The sequence below is a fragment of the Thermobia domestica genome, chromosome 2, assembly GCF_964235325.1.
Source record: "Thermobia domestica chromosome 2, izTheDome1.hap1.1, whole genome shotgun sequence".
NCBI lineage: Eukaryota > Metazoa > Arthropoda > Insecta > Zygentoma > Lepismatidae > Thermobia > Thermobia domestica.
The window spans coordinates 286,187,126-286,206,727 of record NC_137455.1 but is presented as its reverse complement, the minus strand read 5'-3'; the positions used below and the strand labels follow the sequence as shown (position 1 = coordinate 286,206,727).

The following is a 19,602-nucleotide window of genomic DNA, read 5'->3' as shown; positions in this document are numbered from 1 at the left end:
TTCAGTCTATAACACTGTGTAATACATTGAACGACACTAATCTCTTACATGCCTACACATAGCTATAATTGCTGATGTAGACTCTTCATTATACTCATATTTCTGAATGTTGCCGTTATCTCTTGAAATGCGATCTTTTCTTTACAGACACTGAGAAAGTAGGTTGAAGCATCATAAGAATACGCTCTTCTAAATCATGGACAGAATATAGCCATTTTTTAATAAGAAGAATCATTTGACCATACAACAATGATAAAGTATGCCGTCATTACCTACACCTATTGTAGAATTATTATTCAGTCTACTTCCTAAACAATGTTTGAAATGGAATATAAGAATAAAATGGTCTTAATTCCTCTCAAGATACTTCAATCTATGCATTTGTTACCCAGTGCCACGGAAGGACATGAATCCTACCTGGATCAAACAATTCTGTTTGTATTAAACAAGACGTATGCGAGTTACGAACAAAAGTAGAATCAGTGCAATAGGATACTACAGAAATATCTTTGTTTTGCGTAAAAACAAAGAATTAATGTATAATTAAATTCATTAAAGAATTTAATGACTAATGAAATGTAATCAAGATGTTCTTAAGATTGATAGTATAAAACAAATAATTATAGAATCCTTATTATAAATGTATTGAAAAGAGCACATCTACTAGTAAACGAATAAAGCTGGATGAAAACACATGGGTTAGTAAAGGGACACTGTGCATCAATGACTATAAACTGCAAAAATCCAACGCTGAAGATTTAATTTTTGTTGATATATGAGATGACTACAAAGCATCTAACCTTAAGGATTTGTATGATTTCTCCGTAAAATAACATACTTTTTCTCAAAGTTACATGTTCTGTAATTATGGTCACAAGATAAGTATACATATATCCTTAGAATATAGAGCAACGCTAATGTTTTCCGAGATATTCAACTTTTATACAATTTAATCTTGTTATATAATTACTTACCACATTTTTCCTTGTCCTCGTCGCTACCATCCTCACAATCACTCTCGCCATTACAAACTTTTTGTTTCCTAATGCAACGACCGTTATCACATTGGAATCTTCCGAGCTTACAGCCTCGTGCATCTGTTTCAGGCAGAAAATACGATAACAGGTATTCTTAATTACGCAAATAAAAAGATAATGGCAAAACCTTAAATTAAAGACTATATGTACTAATTGGACCTTGTAGCTATCCTAAGTCAGTGATACTTAAAGTGTGACCCGTAATTCATATGACAGCGTTTGTGAGTTGAAAGTAGACATCAAAATAAACAACAAAACATATGAAAAAACTTCAAACCGGCGTCGTTTACGAGTCGGGAGCGTTGGAAATTTGGTGCCACGGAAATATGATACCCAATAATACAAATGCGAGTAAGCTTGGCACAGTCGGTGTGAAATTGCACAGAGGAAGTTATACATATAGTATCCAACAAAATCGGACGTCCAGAATAATTCCGCAATGGATTCACCAAAGAAAGTAGAGGATTCCCGTTTATATTTGCAAATAAATATAGTTCAAAATGAGCTGAAAAGGAAAGAGTATTTCATATTAAAGTGCAATTGGTCTGTACCATGTCGATAGTTGGAAGAGAATCAAAGATACAGGATGAATGTGTATGGGATTGTTATGTGGTGTTGCATAACTACCAGTAAACGCATTCCTACCATACCAGAAACTTAGACACGTATTTATGAATCTCCCCTAAGTGCTACCTAACTAGGGGACACCCTGGGATTCCCCAGAAACGGTATTAATAAACGTGCATCTTTCCCGTTCTAGGCAAATACCAGGAGGATTGCCAAACTGAGATGCTGCAACGCCGCTTTCACATATAAACTGAGCGTATGAACGTAGCAACTTATTTTTTTAATATTACATAATTAATAAACAGATTTAAAATATTAGATGATCTTCTCTAGTTCAGTGAAATTTACATAACGTATGGAAAAATTTTACTTCATATAAAACAATTATTGGTATTTGCAAGTTAATGTTAAAACATTCAAGTGTTTAGCCTTAAACAATTGAAATGCGTAAGCCAAGTTTGTAGTTTATAAACTGAAAGGAAAACAATTTAGCAGATGATTGATTATTAAGTAAAAGCTATTATAAGAAGACCCAAAGATAAGAGGAGCCTAGCGATATGATGGCTCCATCGTTATTATTTTTACTTTTTTGGAAACTTTATAATAAACTCATGATATAGCTATCATAGTCTTGGTTTGGACTGGCCCCCAATTTTTACCTCCTAGGTCCGCTACTCGTAACCGCTTTTGTGATATACCATTTTGCAGCATATCACAAATCTGGGCCTTTGTTTAACGAGAGAGGGGCAGCTTTTTTAACTACTTGTTTGCGATATTCTACCCAGATTTGTTCGTTCAATGGTACAATGGATTGAATTAGCTTAGGTTTGGTTACGTAATGTTTGGTTGGGTTAAATTCATGAAATAGGAAAACAAAATATTCGATTTCCGTATTTTAAATGACTTGCTTTATATATCAACATGTTAGAAAATGCAGTTTTCGTCACAGATTACTACCTTAAATATAGCTCAAGTTATTCCCCTAGCATGTTGCGTGAGCTTCGACCGGCCCCCATGAATTGACTTCACCTAGGGAATTCACAAGGAGAAGATGAGATTTAATAAACTTTTTTCCTCATAGCAGTCCCTTGGGTGTATCCCCTAGCGTTAGGGGAGATAAAATATCTTTTCATCACTGTATGCAATGTTGTAGTATGGAGTAGTTTTTGTACCACTTTGGTGCTGAACCTACAAAATAGTATGCTCTACGTCCTGCAAGAATGTGTTTTCAAATCTGTCGTCCACGTCATATGTAGATTGTCCTGTGCACTTATGCACCCTACAGTGGAAATTATATACTTGTTTGAATGTTTCCACTAACACAAAACAGCATGGAGTGATACATGATATGATGTTAATACGTCTGAAGGACTATTGACCCGTTTGTTTGTGAGTCTTACAAAAGTATGCTGAAAATATGACCAAACAAAATAGTGTACAAAAGAGCAGGATGTATTCCAGTAGAAATGAAAACAAGTGGGAAAGAAACGGTACCACTCCATCATACCTTCCTTGCAAAAGCAATAATCATTGCGAGTACCTCCGGATGAGATTAAGGTTCTGTGCGAAAAGGCACAATACTGGTCGCTAGGTCTGTACGTGCCACTTAAGAAGTTCGAACCGATGAGGACTCATTGTGATGATCCCACTGACCCAATTCGGGAGTCCATTGTATAAAGCTATTTGTGGTAGAAGAGCGACTAGAAGCAACGGTCGCGAACAGAGATGCATGTCTCACATAGATGACGCATGTTCGCATATACGCAATCGAAAAGGACTGACTTGTCTAGGATTTCCTCAGCTGCAGGTGCAATACTTGTTACGAGATCTTGATACTATTCAACCGGGGTTTTACATACCAACGTCTTCTTGTAATCCCAAACAAAGAAATCGAATTGTGGCGAGTGTGGTGGCCATGCTCTTGGACCATCATGGTCCATCCATTGTTGTCCAAAGAAAGTATTTAAATTATATAGGACAGCCCCTGTGAGATGAGGAGGCGCACCGTCGTGTTAAAACACATGTGCTGTCGGATTCCAAGAGGAATTTCTTCCATTATTCCCCTTCCATTATTTTGTAGGGTTTCCTGCAAAACGATTAAGTAGTTGACACCGGTGAGACGTTCTGGAAGAAGATATGGCACAATTAATCGTCCATTTATGATGCCTGCCCATACATGCACACTTAATCCTCCCTGAAATCGGCGCTCTCGAGCACTATGAGGATTTTCTGCTACCCACATGTGGCTATTATGATAGTTATCTATACAATTCCTAGAGAAGGTCGTTTCGTCTGTGAAGAGTTGAAATGCAGGATCCTTGTAATAGCGCTGAAAAAATCATTGACAAATATTTAAACGTGTCTCAGAATCGGCAGGACCAAGACTTTCAACTTGCACAAGATGGTATGTATACAGATGTTCATGGTACAAACCCCGGCAAACAGTTGTCTTGCTCCCACGCAACTCACATGTCAGGCATCGCGTGCTCGTCGAAGGATCATCTTCCATGTATAGGAGCACTTCCTCTTTAAACTGCTGGATTCATACACTCCTCGGAACACCATAGTCGGTTGAGTTGACTGTGAAGGTAAATACCTCCATAAGCCGAAGTTCTAATCTGTTAAAGATAGTATGTCTGGATTCGACGATCTGGAGAGCGCTCGGTGTAAAGAACAAGAGCATGCTTTCCATAACGATGGGCTTCGTTGTACCAATTTGCCGCCCTTGTTAATAGGTACACAATCTGATAACATGGGATACGAAGTCAGAACCAGGATTAGACATTTGAAGCACTCGGAAGGTAAAACCGGCAGGAATTGCTTCTTAGACACCTTAATCCTGTCAATTTACTTTTATTCCTGCTATTCACAAAGATGTAATGTGTGTTTCTTTTCTCTCTTAACACACACTCACTCACACACACACACACACACACACACACACACACACACACACACACACACACACACACTCCACGACAAACAAAAAAGATGGAAAATATTGTTTTTGGCTCAGCTTGTGATGAATAAGTGTGTCCCTGGACAAACGTGAATGAAAAGGCTCGCATGTTTCTGTCTTTGTCTTCTCGACGTGCTCTATCTGAATTAGAAGAAACCTTCATTGAGTATCATGCAAAATGCAGGAAATACTTTGTGTGTCTACCTGCCACGCTGTATGTGTTTAAGTCGAGCATAGGCATGACCTCTACTAATGCAGACCATCCCGACGAAAACTTTACTTGATGTTGGTCATTGTCACCAAACAAATGCTGAGATACGTTATGTAACGTCAGATACGTGTCTTCCCAAATCGTTCCATCTTTCCTGGCTTCTGTTTTCGGTACGTAATGGCCATAAATCACAAACATAGTATGTAGTTTTGATGTATGATTGTGGTTCCGAGAGTGTGCCTAGGATATGACAGAACGTTCTTATTAAAGCCGAGTTGAAAGAACTTAAGAGAGACGAGTCACAAGGCAATTTTTTTTACAATTTTGAAACGGCTTTTAAACTATGCCACTCATTGTTTCACATGTCCTATGTGGGCGAGTGGTAACGCTCGTTATTCTAACCAAAGTGTTACGGGTTCGCTTCCCTCTTCTCATTCCCTTTCTACTGGAATGCGTCCTGCTCTGTAGTGTAGTATTTTGTTAGTGTTGGACTCAAGAACACACGCTTAATAGTCTTTCTGATGTTGTAACGTTTTTCACAAATCACTCTATGGTTTATTGTGTTAGTGCAAACATTCACACAACGTATGTCATTTTCATTATAGGGTGCATCAATGCACAGGACAATCTACATATCATGTAAAAGACAGGTTTCCCAACACATTAATACAAGACGTAGAGCATGCAACTTTCTGGATTCAACAACAAAGTGTTACAAAATTCCATCTCTATGAGTAGAACATACCATACTTTTGAAATATTATAACATTTCTGCAAGGAAATTAGTAAATTTTGTTTATAAATAGAAAGCGAAAAATGTATCATTTGTCAGAAAAGTTCATTAACGAACACATTTGTATTAGTATTCAAATCTGTTTTCAAAATAATATCTCTAGTGTTTGATGTAATGCATAAGATTGTATTACGTTGAGTACAGGGGTAAAGTTAGCAATGAGGAAACAATCATCATTGTTAAATAAAGATTAGAGGAAGAAGTTGTTCAAAAGGTGCGTCCAATAATCCTAATATATTGAAACGAGAACTCTAGGTTACGTGGCAACTACCTAGCCGGTATTGCTGAGTACCTAAAGCATATAAAGATCCACAGAGAGAATTAGCTAGGACGTGGAATTCATAGATCCTAACATTAGTAAGATAATATGGAAAATACTAGACGATGCTGATTGTAGTTGACCTCAAAATGACTGCAGGAATGCGCACCCATATTGTCTTTCACTTTCGCATTAGTTGGTGCTATATAATACGAAAAACAGATACTGTGTTAGATATAATTTATTTTATAAACATCTTATGCAGGGTTTCCTCTTGCATTATTATTTTATGGAAACACACATTGTGCAGATTTCTAAGTATTTTTCACATATTCACTTGCATATATGCTTCAGCTGATACCAATTTGTAATACAGTTGTCCACTTCCGGATCCTTTTCCAAGTTTACACAATAAAATAAAATAGGCTACATGATACCGAGCTCATCAGTAATTTTCCAGTGTAAGGCGCACGATTTGATTCTTTTGCCACGTAATCCATTTCTTTTGGCGTACGTGGCCTTGATGTGAGCATGGAGATTCCTAAAATCAAACTGAAATTTATTTACCCATTTCTCTTCTATTCTGTAATAAACTCCTATTATGCACTATAGGTGTCTTGTAATGATCCAGAATTCGAAACGCAACAGTCACGGAAATTACTTTATTCCACTTTAATGTTAGGCGTTCTGAAATCACACACTAAGTACATCGTTGTACAAGTTTTAGATTGCAAACTACTAATATTTATATCCCTCCTAGCTAGCCTCTTTGACAGCGAGAACATTTTCTGTTGTATGACATACACCCTACAAAACCGAGAAATATTGCAAACCTTATGATTCACCTTTGTACATGATTAGGTTAGACTAGTTAGCTGTTAAAAAATAAATATACATATATTTTGATGTTTTCTATGTGTTCTCCAGTAATTTTCCATATATATTGTTTGATTTGTATTCTTTAAACACAGCTACGAATCATTTTGTAAGGATGCATTTAATTCAAGCAAATTTTGTATACATCTGTGTGATGCACACGATGAATTCATTTTTATTAAGTAGAAAAATAGTCTTTACTGGATACAATATATGTCAATTAAGTTATAAACTAAAAAAGAATATGTTTGTTTTTCTGCACTGTCCAATCTTACGTTTGAATTGCCGTAAAATCCATATTTAGGGAAAACATTATATTAACTTTTGTATACCTTAGATGTAATTCATTTTTATGTAGAAAAATTATTATTACTGGATATACTATATATCAATTAAGTTATAAACTGACCAAGTAACTGATTCTTTTCTTGTACTGTGGAATCTTATTTTCTTATTAACATATAGCGTATATAGGTAAACTATATTAATAAAACATATATGGGTAGTATAATTTTGTGTTTAATTACTTCTGCAAAATTGATGTTGAATTAGAATATGGTGGAGGAAGGAATCTTTCCAAGTGACAACTATGTGCTACGCTATACGACGAATGCCAAATTCTCTTTAAAGGATAGTTGTTTGGAGGTCACCTGTTGAAATAGAAAATCTAGCTGCAATAGCAAGACGAGATACTTGAAGTGACTTTCAGTGAACTTGAGGAACAATGGACATTATTATGAATTAACTAAAGGGTTTTAAGTAAAAATACATTATATTTATCTTATAAGGTAGAAAATGAAATGAAATGAAATCTTTGAGTCTTACTGCATTCCAGATAGGCTAAAGGAGACAGTGATGATGAGAAATGAACGAATGGTGAATGAGAAATAAAGAAATTGGGAGTAAACGGGAGAACCCCGAGAAGACCCACGCACACCGTGTTTCCCCACCACAAAGTTCATTTGACGCGAGCTGGGATCGGACCAGGAACCCCGCGCACCAGAGGTGAACGCTTTACCAATCTTATAAGATAGAAGTGTGCTTGTTTTATGACATCACACTGTTCAGGCTATAACCTAATACATCATATTATTTCTGTTTAATACGTAATATTTAAGATGCATTTTAAATACTTGTACTGCCTTCTTCTACTTGTATTCTCTTCCTTCTTTTTCTTCAACGTAGACGTGATAGACAAAGTCGAGTATATTTTGTAGTTCTAACACGCAACGGAAATAGATTTTTGATAAAGGTCGTCCAACGCACGATCCAAAGACAAATCACGCTACGCGACTTTGAGTGGCCCGAGTCCCCAGCTTACAGCATAGCTCCAAGCAACAGTAACACATCCAAGTTTGGAATGTGAGGAGCCCGCATCCCCAACGAATCAAACGTGTGAAATAGCTATATTCCGAAAAGAACATATTTCGAATTTACAAAAACAAAATAAGTAAACATTTTAAGAAAGATTTTTTATAGACTTTTGCAAGTTGAAAAACAACTCATTCTTTGTAAAAAATATTGAAAAAAAATTAAAATTACGCTAGTAAATAATAATGGAATGAAATATGAGAAATGTGTAATGAAGCCAAACTATAAAAGACATCACATGTATAAGTAAGACTAAGTAGTTATGAATGTGAACAAGATAAAATGATTCAGTGGTAGAGCGTTCACCTCTGGTGCTTGAGTTCCCAGGTTCGATCCCAGACCCCGCCAAGTGAACTTTGTGGTGGACAAACACCGCGTGCGTGCGTTTTCTCATCCCACCATTTCATTCATTACTCATCATCACCGTCTCCTTTAGCCTAACCGGCATAACCGTGGGACGTAAACCTCAAATATTTCATTTCATTTTATTTCAAGATAAAATGATTATTTAGCACACTGTTCTAAGAAGGAATATTAATCTTATATCTATCAAATGTTTAATGTGTGGCTTCCGTAATAAAACAAATATAAAGACAATATGAAAATATGTTATACATATATAGATTGTTTTATCTATCATATTCAAACGAAAAGAAATTATGACAGTGTAAAATATTTTAACAATTATTTTGATACAAGTGACAGCAAAGACAACACCCCTAACAACACAATTACATAGCAGACATATGCCTATCATGTTCCCTCAAGTACATGGAAATGTGTCCAGTATGTGCCTTATGTACCTCTGAGAGACAAATCACATAGATGGCAAGTGATAGTCACAGTCTACGTCCGCCCCTAGGCACATGCCTAACATGTACTTGGGGGACGTGCCTAGTATGTTCCCCATGCCGTAAGCTTCAATGAACCACAAAATTACTCCTCCAGAATATGTTAAATCGCCTATAAGGCTAATGTGTTTACATTAAGATGAGTCTGAAAAACACTTTAAACAAGTAAAAAAAATTTCCAAGGGTGAGCGCGAACCACCAATCTCTGGATTACTAGACGCGTGCTCTTCAGACTTGGCCACGGAGGCAATTAAGAGAACGTCGCTTGTAGAGCGATAAATTTTTGAGGTCTTTTGAATTTGACTAGTCAGAGTGCTCCTTTAACCGCGTATATTCGACGATAACCGTTTGGGATCAGATAAAATCTGCTCGCCATGAAACTTTATGACAAAATGACGAGTGTGTATTTACTTTATTTCATGGTTCTTCCATATTCACTTTCAAATGATCGGCGACAGTTCCCATCGGATAAAGTTGATGCTTTTGTTGGTTCTAGTGCACAATCACTTAGAAAAAGAAGCAACAAATACATCAAATTTGGGAGATGAACACCTAAATGGCACATGCCTAGCACATCTTGTGCTTTTAGGGTATCTGAAACAGTATGTACCTAAAGAACGCACCTAGAACATGACATATATGTCCCAAGTGACGACATAAAAACAAATGACTGTTAGAGTTCCATACTGAGCCAGGTATATAACTGCTAAATTTGCGGTACATAGTTGCAAATATCAAGTATGTGTAAGAAGTAGCTAAATTTGTACGCAGCTGAGGTATATACCTATGACATGAATATCATATGTTCCAAGTGTCGGGTATCTAAAAAGTAGCTGGGACACCTAAATTTCACATGCCTAGCACATCTTGTGCTGTTAGGACACATATCGCTAATGTTGAATCTTATTTACCTTTGTTATAAGATACAACTTTGAAAATAAAAATATGTTCTAGTAATTAAAGATTCATTTTCTAATGGTGGTTCAAGATGAATGTCCGGGTCTTAAGACTTTGTAGTATTTATTACAATCAACGTACAAGTATAAATAATACATGTAATGAAGGATCAACTCAAACAGATTTTGCCAGAAGTGTTCATGTGAGCACCATTTGTCACACGGCACACATTGCGTCGATAGCCGAGTTTATTCCAAACCTTGATCGGTGTGTCTGGAATAACTGTTTCAATCATGTTTCTTAAGTCGGGTACTTCAGCTAGTAGCGGAGGCAAATACACATAATTCCAAAAATAAAATCCACATGGCATCTGATCTGGTGATTTTCGATTCACTTCACTTACTTTCTTTCTACTTAAATTTTGCGATTACAAGTTGTGTGTTTTTCCTATTATTTACAGGAAATATGGTATCTAAAGTAGACGTTCGTTTAAAACCAGTGATAGCCATATTGGGAATAGAAATGGTATATCAAGTTCAAATTCAACGTCTAATATTTCCCGTTCTTCCCCTGAAAATTCCAGTTCTTCTTCTTATAGTTCCAATTCGTCCTCTAGCGAGTCTACCTCTGAAGACTGTGACGACTATAATGACGTTATAACATATGCACCCGTGATGATACTGAGAGTGGCAGTGAATGCGAAGAAAGCAGAATAATTTCAGATCTTTTTTTTAGCACTACGGATATTTGAAATTATGGAAATTTATATTTGTACTGCAAAATCAGAAAAGCATTCTCGAGAATTCCTCCATAACTATTGTTTAAACTTGTTTCTGCCGTCGTTAATTTTAATAAGACATGTAAAATTTCTCAGTACTTTCTGTAGAAATAATTATTTAAAAAATCTGAAATGGTAATCTTTTAATACGTTCGCATTGGGGTATAATTAAAAACTGATACAATTCGGAATAAGTCCAAATAATAAACTATTTGTTTTTAAAACAAGAACGCCGTATTAGTACATGGTTCGTCTTTAAAGTGACATTTTACTACAAGATTGACATAAGTCCGAATGCATATTGTTTTATCGGCTTTTAGAGATACGAATACCTCAACGATAAAGATTAAATATCTTTAATTCAATAAATATAATATAGATCTATCAAAGTTTGTTAGTACAGCTTCTTTATATCAATTACTCTCGAACTTATAACATATCGAAACCTTTGGCCACTGTTACAGCAAATGAGCGATACAATATATAAACAATAATGATAAGATTCAATTAAAAATGAAAGTTGAATGAGAAGGAACAATATTAGAAGAAGCAATTGATTTAAGATCAGCAATGTATCACTGGTTGAGTTGAATTATTCGGACTGTAAAGGCTAATTTGACAAAGAATATTTTAGACTTATAATAAATTTAGAAGAATGTTATAAATAAAGATTTAAAATTTAATGAATATAAATACTGTTTGCTTAATCAGAAGGAATATTACTATTAAATGCATTTAATTAGAAACCATAAAGACATATATATGATATAAATGAAGAAATAAATCAAAACTATGTAGATAAAAACAGTATATATTCGAAGATGGTATAAATACATTACTGTGATGCTATTATAAGATAGATGTAAAGAAGGAATTAAACATTAAATAACATGTATGCGATTCACCTAAAATAAGGAGTGCGTCATAAAAAATAGTACAAAATCTGGCACTAAATTTTCGTGAAATGTGTTTTTGTTATTTTGTGTATAAAATGCTTTGAAAATGGGGGCGAGCGAGAAACCACAGTTTTTTCCTACTCATATCGGATATTATAGGAGTTGTAAGAAAACATCTACTCTGTTCCGGAAGTGAGCTGGGGTTATCTCATGTGGTAGAATGCAGTAACTCCTGATACTTACCTTGGCTGCATAGACAGAACCCGCAATTGATGAATAGACTTTCCTCAATGCCGTACAGTATGACCTCAAAATTTGTTAAACTTTGGCGGCAGGTTATTGGGTGCTCTTCGACATTTTACAACCTGCACGAAATTTCTGAAACCAGTGAGTATCTGTGTTGTGTTATTTACTGTACTTACACTTCTAAATGACAAATGTTTTGGGTTCTTGCGACAGTGTTATGCCAGACTTAAATCTGTCATATGTGTAGTTTTGTGTGGAGAAGAAACAAACTTGTGAACCAAAGGTTTAAGAACAACTCATGTTATTAATATAAAATTTGCCGAAGATTATTAAATTATATCATCATAAAACAAATAGGAAAGACTTTTTGAAATGAAGAAAAATAACATACCACTTTTCAAGCGGAGACAAAGAAACCGACCGTAAGCAGACTAAAGACGAATATTTTGCAGCGTAGTTATCGTGGTTTAGTGGTCAAGGCGCTTAACTAGTAATCTGGAGATTCTTGGGTCGAATCCACGTCGGGAATCTTTTTACTGTAGGAATTTTTATGGCGATTGATCGGAGATGACAAACATTTTATTATGTTCAGATAATTGAACAATTGGATGTCTCAATAATTGAGCTATCAAACTTTTACAACTAATAATAATAATAATAATAATAATAATAATAATAATAATAATAATAATAATAATAATAATAATAATAATAATAACTATCTCAAAGATTAAAAATTAGAAACTTATTATCGCTCAGGTCATACTATTACAAGCAGAAACGATTATTCGATTATAAACCTCATCTCGATTATAAACCAACCAAACAAAGTCGGGATCACAATTAACATTTTACATTCGAGACGAGAAAGGCTAACTCAAATTATCGTCTCTCTTTGGAGATGAGAATCGAGACGAGGCGAAAAGTATGGTAAACATTTCTCGTCTTATCTCGATTCTCGAAATAGTGTATGCCACTGCTTAAGTAACCGTTGCTCTGTAGACTGAATCTTATACGTTATTTTGTTACTTTGTATTTCAGAGCTCACTGAATTATGGTGTGTGTGTATATTTTTGTAGCACAGCTTTCATAAGTAAAACTGCATATTCTACAAGTTAGTTTATTATATGCCTTATATTCAGTTATTTTTATTACAGTTATTTTCCTTAAAACGTACAATAGAATACTTTGTACATGAAACTTTAGTGGAATGCTTTCGTGTAAATTTGGGTAGTTGCAGAGGTGTGTCTTGAAGTTACGGAACTCCTTCCCCGAAATCTCTATGTTTAAGTAAGTTTTCCCAAATTTTAGACCAACAATACTATTATTATTATTATTATTATTATTAATATTAATATTAATATTATTACTGAAGTGTTGTTAATTTAATGGTTCACCCTATTCAAGCATGCTCCCGCTTAGTGGGCAATGTGCTGAACAAAAATCGTGTGTGTGTAGGTTTCCTCCGGGTTCAACTTCCTCCCACATTCTTTATTAGAATATTTCTTTCATCCTCATCAACGACGTCTCTTGTAGTTTAGAAGGCATAACAATTACTTAAAACTCAATCTCCTATGGCCCTTGTGAGTTCGGTAGCCCTACTTTCTACATAAAATTACCCTGGAAACTTTCCGTTTAACATTTTGCTAGTTGTAGGGAGGTATATAGACGGTATGTCCTTATGGTCCTGACAATTCTCTCCAATCCCGACTATTTTGTAACTTTTGATTAAGGCTAGGGGTGATTTTACAGATTTTAATACAATCTGGCCTCATACTGAAATTGTCTTCTCTATTATTATTATTATTATTATTATTATTATTATTATTATTATTATTATTATTATTAGTAGTAGTAGTAGTAGTAGTAGTAGTAGTAGTATTTGTATTATTATTATTATTACTGAATATTTGAGACCTCAATACTACGTCCTATTCGAATGCAAATAAGCATATTGAAGTCAAGAGAAATGAAAAGACATTTTTTGGACCCTTTGTAAGGATGAATTGCCTTATAAGAGGTACTTTGGAAGGAAAAGAAGGGGGAAAAGAACATGTCATGCTGTGGACAATATAAAAATAGAACCTTCGGATGCCTTAAGAGAAACTAAGTACGATTTGTCTTCATCACGATACATAGTAACGCCCTTTCTTTGGGTAAAAGACATTGGATTATATATGCGTTATATTGATATTTTAACAAAATGTACATACAAGTATAATAAGAAATATTTCCTATTTACCAATTTTGGTTGAACGAATATATGGAACATGTTGAAAATGGCGAACGAAAATATTATTATTATTGTTTCTAGTAAGAGTAGAAGAACTTAGAAACAATTCCACAATAATTCCTTGTGAAGGAAGTCGTCTCAACTTGACTATTTTTCATGTTATTATACATCAGAAGTATCAACATTGTAAACTATAAAACTTTCCTCAATTTCCTCCGAGGGAATCGAAGCACGGGCCCTAAATCACGAAAATGATTACTCAAGCCACTATCCTAAGACTGCTCTTTTGAGTAAGTCTCAAGAAGCAAATTGCAAACGTTTACAAATCCAATATTTTATTAACGATGAAACACTGATTTCGGTCATGATAAAATACTATAGTCCAGAGAATTCAAGTTCAATTTTAAAAAAAAACTTAAATTATTTCCGTAACTTATCTTTATTATTTTTGGTTATTCTCGTTTTACAGTTATTTCCAGTAACCTTGAACGACAGGGACACGAACACAGATACATCGAGTACATTTTTAATATTCCAAAGGCTCTCTCACCGGGAATCGAAAGTGAGACCCTCACCTACTAAACTATCTGATGTGTAGGGTACCTGATTCGTTTCCCAGGCAAGTATGCTGAGACGGACAACATCGTGCTCGTAGGTTTTCTCGGGACACTCCCACTTCCTCATTCAACCAATTCGTCCATCATAATTCATTTGCTTTAATCATAGTCTTCCTCAACCTGACAGGCATAATCGTGAGACATTAAACATAAAGATTACATTTTCAAACTGTTAATCCAAACCAAAACGAATCGAAAAACTGTTGTATTTTCTATTGCTCATTAACGTGCTTTCGGAAAAAAACATGGGGAATCGTAATTCCACACGAAAATGAAACAGTAAACTCATATTACCTTAAGATAAAACGAAACAATTACATATCGTTTGGAACTTTTTTTTAAAATATGTACGGATATTCTGAAATGTGCCAGTCAGTGCTGGAGTGGGTCAGTGAGTGGGTGGGACAGTGGGTCAAGTGGCTCGAGTTTTCTGAGTGTTAGTTGGCCGTTGTTCAACAGCAAGTGACCAACTGCGACCCATCACCCACCCTGACCTACTGTGACCTGCAACCCACCGTGACCCATTACGACCCACCACTCTCCATGACCCCCTGCGACACACCACCAACCGACCCTCTGCTCATTGCACTGTAGACAGCATCTTCTGAACAGCATATTTCTTTTAATATTCGACCCTAGCCATAAAAACTAAAAACACGTTTCTGCTTGGGTGCAGTTTTCAATTGTCCAAACCAGGCCCGCAACCAGAAGGGGGCTTGGGGACTTAGTCCCTTCTATACTTTTCATTTCACCTCTAGACCGCAACACAGAAACACAATTTAGATATATGTAAGAGAATTTTTAATCACTTGTCCTTCCTAACATATTCATGGTCCCGCGAAACCTATGTGGCTGGTTGCGGGCCTCGTCCAAACCTTTTGGTGTATGTATTGTGTATGATAGTTTTATTAGAAAAAAACTGTCACTTTGTTGGAATTGAAGAAACAGTTGAGGTTAAATTTAAATCTGGGCAGTCAAGGTGGAACAAAATGATTCCGCCGAGCGGTCGGTCGAGCGTGATTTAAAAATATGCTTCTGAAGACTGGTGAATTTGTCTGCGTTTTACTTTCAAGGCCTCCATTTCCCTTTTTCATTTGTTTCTGTTTAACTTACTTGAGATAAGTATACCTAAGTGAAAAATGAACTTGAGGCATTATTGGATATTGATATTTGTAATTCTAATAATAGCAATAGGACTTATACTATTACTTGGCTTACGATACACATTGTCTGTGAGTTCTTAGAGGAGCTAACTACAGGAAAATATACATTTTTGAATCACTGTAATATATAAATTATTATATAGCAAAATGAATGTAACTATGTGTTCCTAATCATTACGGCCAAATTGCAGTCAAATGAAATGAATTTTGGTATATAGTTAGGTCTTAATTCAAATTTGGATGTTATCATATTGCTTTCATAATAAATGTATCCTAAGCGATAGTAGGGATCTGAATTTTTGTGAAACATATTGAGTATTTTCCAAGCCGTTCAACTTACGGAGTTGAAATTCAGTATATTAACTCTTTGTTGAAAATGAACATCTCCTAGCATTTTTGAAACTTCTTTATGGGGAGGGGCAGCACTTACTATATATGGTAAATTGATAGTGGGTTAGTTTGTAAAAATAATCGAAAACGATAAATATTAGTTGAGAAACAAACAATACAATGCTTCGCTTTAAATATCCATATATGCTTGCCATCAGGAGCGGACCCAGGACCAACTTCTGGGATGCGGTGTGTTGTAATACTACTGCTACTTAGAACTACTTTTAAAGCTTCGAACTCTGGGTTTTATTTATATATATAATAAGAAAGTTTCCTTTTCTGGGGGCGATCATAACCATGGATCCGCGACTGATTACAATGCGTTTTCTACTATAATAGTTACTGGATCTTGTTTATTATATGGAGAGCTTACAGCACATGGCAATCAACCCATAAAGTTATGAAAAAATAGACACAAAATTTGTAACGTAAGCTTCTGTGCGTTGGTCTACTTACCTTGAAATAGGACTTTAAAAATTTCATCCTTTTCTCCACTGAAAAGTACCCATAATTCAACAAGAAGATAATTAGACCATGATAATTTAATTGAAATTCATCGTAATTTTAGCCATGACGAACACTTTAGTATTTTATATCGTAAAGGTCAGATTTATCGTTATTGTAACATAGGGGCGCTTGAGCGAATGACCACTGAAATTCAAACTTCGATTAGTCAGAATTTCAGAACCTGGTTCTATTACAAGTGTAAACTCTTTAGTCGGTAGAGATGAGGTCATGGATCATGTGTCAGATTTGATGACGATATGTCTTGGTGGGTCAGTGGTTCATTGTGGATGGTGGGTAGAACTGAGTCAGAGAGGGTAACGCTCGGTGGTGGGTCAGAGTGGGTGACGGTGGGTGTGGGTCACGGCGGGTGCTCCGTCAGTGTGTCGCGGGTCAAGTTTTCATTGACCCATGCCATCCATCAGTTAACTGGTTTGCATTCGGTTTAAACTTGGAAGAGAAAGTGTCGTTTTATTTCAGAAACGAACCGTAATTTGGTTCAGTTTTGTTTAAAAACAGACATTATATTGCCACTTTTCAGAATATCCATATATATTTTGGAAAAGTTCTAAACGATATGTAATGGTTTAGTTTTAGGTGAAGATATTATGAGTCTGCTGTTTCACTTTTGAATGGAATTACGATTCCCCATGTTTTTCTACATATTTTTTGTCAAAAAATGTTAATGAGCAATAGAAAATACAACTGTTTTTCGATTCGGATTGGCTTGATTAACAGCTTGAAAATGTAATATTTACGTTTAATGTCCCACAATTATGCCTGTTAGGTTGAGGAAGACTGATTAAAGCAAGTAAATTATGATGTACTAATTGGTTGAATGAGGAAGTGGAAGTGTCCCGAGAAAACCCACGAGCACGATGTTGTCCGTCTCAATCTTACTTGCCTTGGGAACGAATCAGGTACCCCACCCATCAGATAGTTTAATAGGTGGGGTCTTAGTTTCGATTTCCGGTGGGAGAGCCTTTGAAATATTAAATGTACTCGATGTATTCGTGTTCGTGTCCTTGTCGTTCAAGGTTATTGGATATAATTGTATAAAGAAAATAACCGAATATAATGGAGATAAGGTACGGTAATACTTTCGGTCTTTTTTTAAATTTAAACTTGAGTTCTCTGGACTATATATTTTATCATGACCGAAATCAGTGTTTCATCGTTAATAAAATATTGGAATCGTAAATATTGTAATTTGCTACTTACACGAGTGTTTCTTCACTCTTACTCTAAGATCAGTCTTAGGATAGTGGCTTGAGCATTCGTTTCGTGACTTAGGGTCCGTGGTTAGATTCCCTCCGGGGAAATTTAGGAAAACTTATAATTTACAATGTTGATATTTCTGATGTATAATAGGTGACCACCCTTTTCGTCCAAAGATATTTCTTCCAAAGGGTATTTCGTCCAGGGACATTTAGTCCAAAGACATTTGGTTAGGGGACATTTGGTCCAAAGGACAATTCGTCCAAAGGACATTTGTTAAAAAGAAATTTGGTTCAATGGATATTTCGTCCAAAATACAATGGTCCAAAGGACATTTCGTCCAAAAGACATTTGGTCCAAAGGACATTTCGTCCAAAAGACATTTGGTCCAAGGGATATTTCATCCAGTGATGTTTAGTTCAAAGTACATATCGTCCAAGGGACTTTAGTCCGTTAACACTTGGGGGTCCGAGATTTGTTTCTATAAGAAAAGTAATAAAGTGATACCTATAACATTATGACTCAGTAGCTTCTTATTTCTAAAGGAAATTTGAAATAGATATTTATTCTGCAATATTCATTTCTATAGAACAAATATAAACTGAGATATTTAGAAAAACATAAACGCCTGAAAACAAAATGGCCGAACAACAAAAAGGAGGGAAAAGTTTGAGTGTTAAGTATGTTGCTGCTATAACTGCTAACATGACATGTAAATTTTTAAAAGTTGTGAATGAAATAGTTTTAAAATAAGTACCGGTAACTAAAATTAATGGAGTTTAAATTTTAGTAAGTTAAATATTAGGTATACAAACCCTTGTGTTAGAAAAGTTAAAAAAATTGTCTGTCAGGTTTCTTTGAAGAAATACTGAGAAGAAAAATACACAGGTATGAAATATATTCCTTTTTACCGTTCATAATACTTTTAAACAGTCACATTCTTGGCTGCAACATTGTGATAAGTGATTTACAAATATAAAATGAAAGTTGGAATATAAGAAGCTACTGAGTCACAATGTTATAGGTATCACCATACTATCTAATAGAAACAAACCCCGGATCCGTAAGCGTTACCGGACCAAATGTCATTTGGACGAAATGTGCTTCGAACTAAACATCCCTGGACGAAACGTCCTTTAGCCCAATCGTCTTTTGGATTAAATGCCCTTTGGACCAAATGTCCCTGGACCAGATGTGTTTCGACTAAATGTCTCTGGAGGAAATGCCCTTTGGACGAAATATCTTTGGATGGAACGACCCCCAAGCGTACAATAACATGCAAAATAGTCAATTTCTCACGTTCATACAAGTTAGAAGTTCAAACGACTTCCTTCACAGTGGAAAAGTTAACAACATGGCGTCACAGTCTACAATCTCAATTCCTACTGTCTGAATACTTAGCATGTTTTGCAAAGAATTCATGAATACAAAAGGGTTATCCTTAAGGAACATTATGAGTCATAAATTTGTCTGAAACGCCATTGTGGAATTGTTTCTAAGTTCTTCCATTCTTACTAGAAATAATAATAATATTTTCGTTCGCTATTTTCAACACGTTCCATATATTCGTTCAAACAAAATTGGTAAATAGGAACTATTCCTTTTTATACTTCTAAAATATCAATATAAAGCATATATAATCCAATGCCTTTTATCCAAAGAAAGAGCGTTACTATGCATCGTATGAATACAAATCCTATTTAGTTTCTCTTAAGGCATCCGAAGGTTCGATTTCT

At 35.3% G+C, this 19,602-nt stretch overlaps 1 protein-coding gene across 1 annotated transcript in view; it reads right to left on the bottom strand.

Moving 5' to 3' along the window:
- The window catches only part of LOC145678539 (uncharacterized), a gene marked incomplete in the record, with an annotated part of 195,303 nt that overhangs the window by 45,032 nt on the left and 130,669 nt on the right, over positions 1 to 19,602 (bottom strand). Inside the window, 1 exon segment of the mRNA XM_081748801.1 lies at positions 975 to 1,097. Within this exon segment, the coding sequence (XP_081604927.1) occupies positions 975 to 1,097 (123 nt within the window).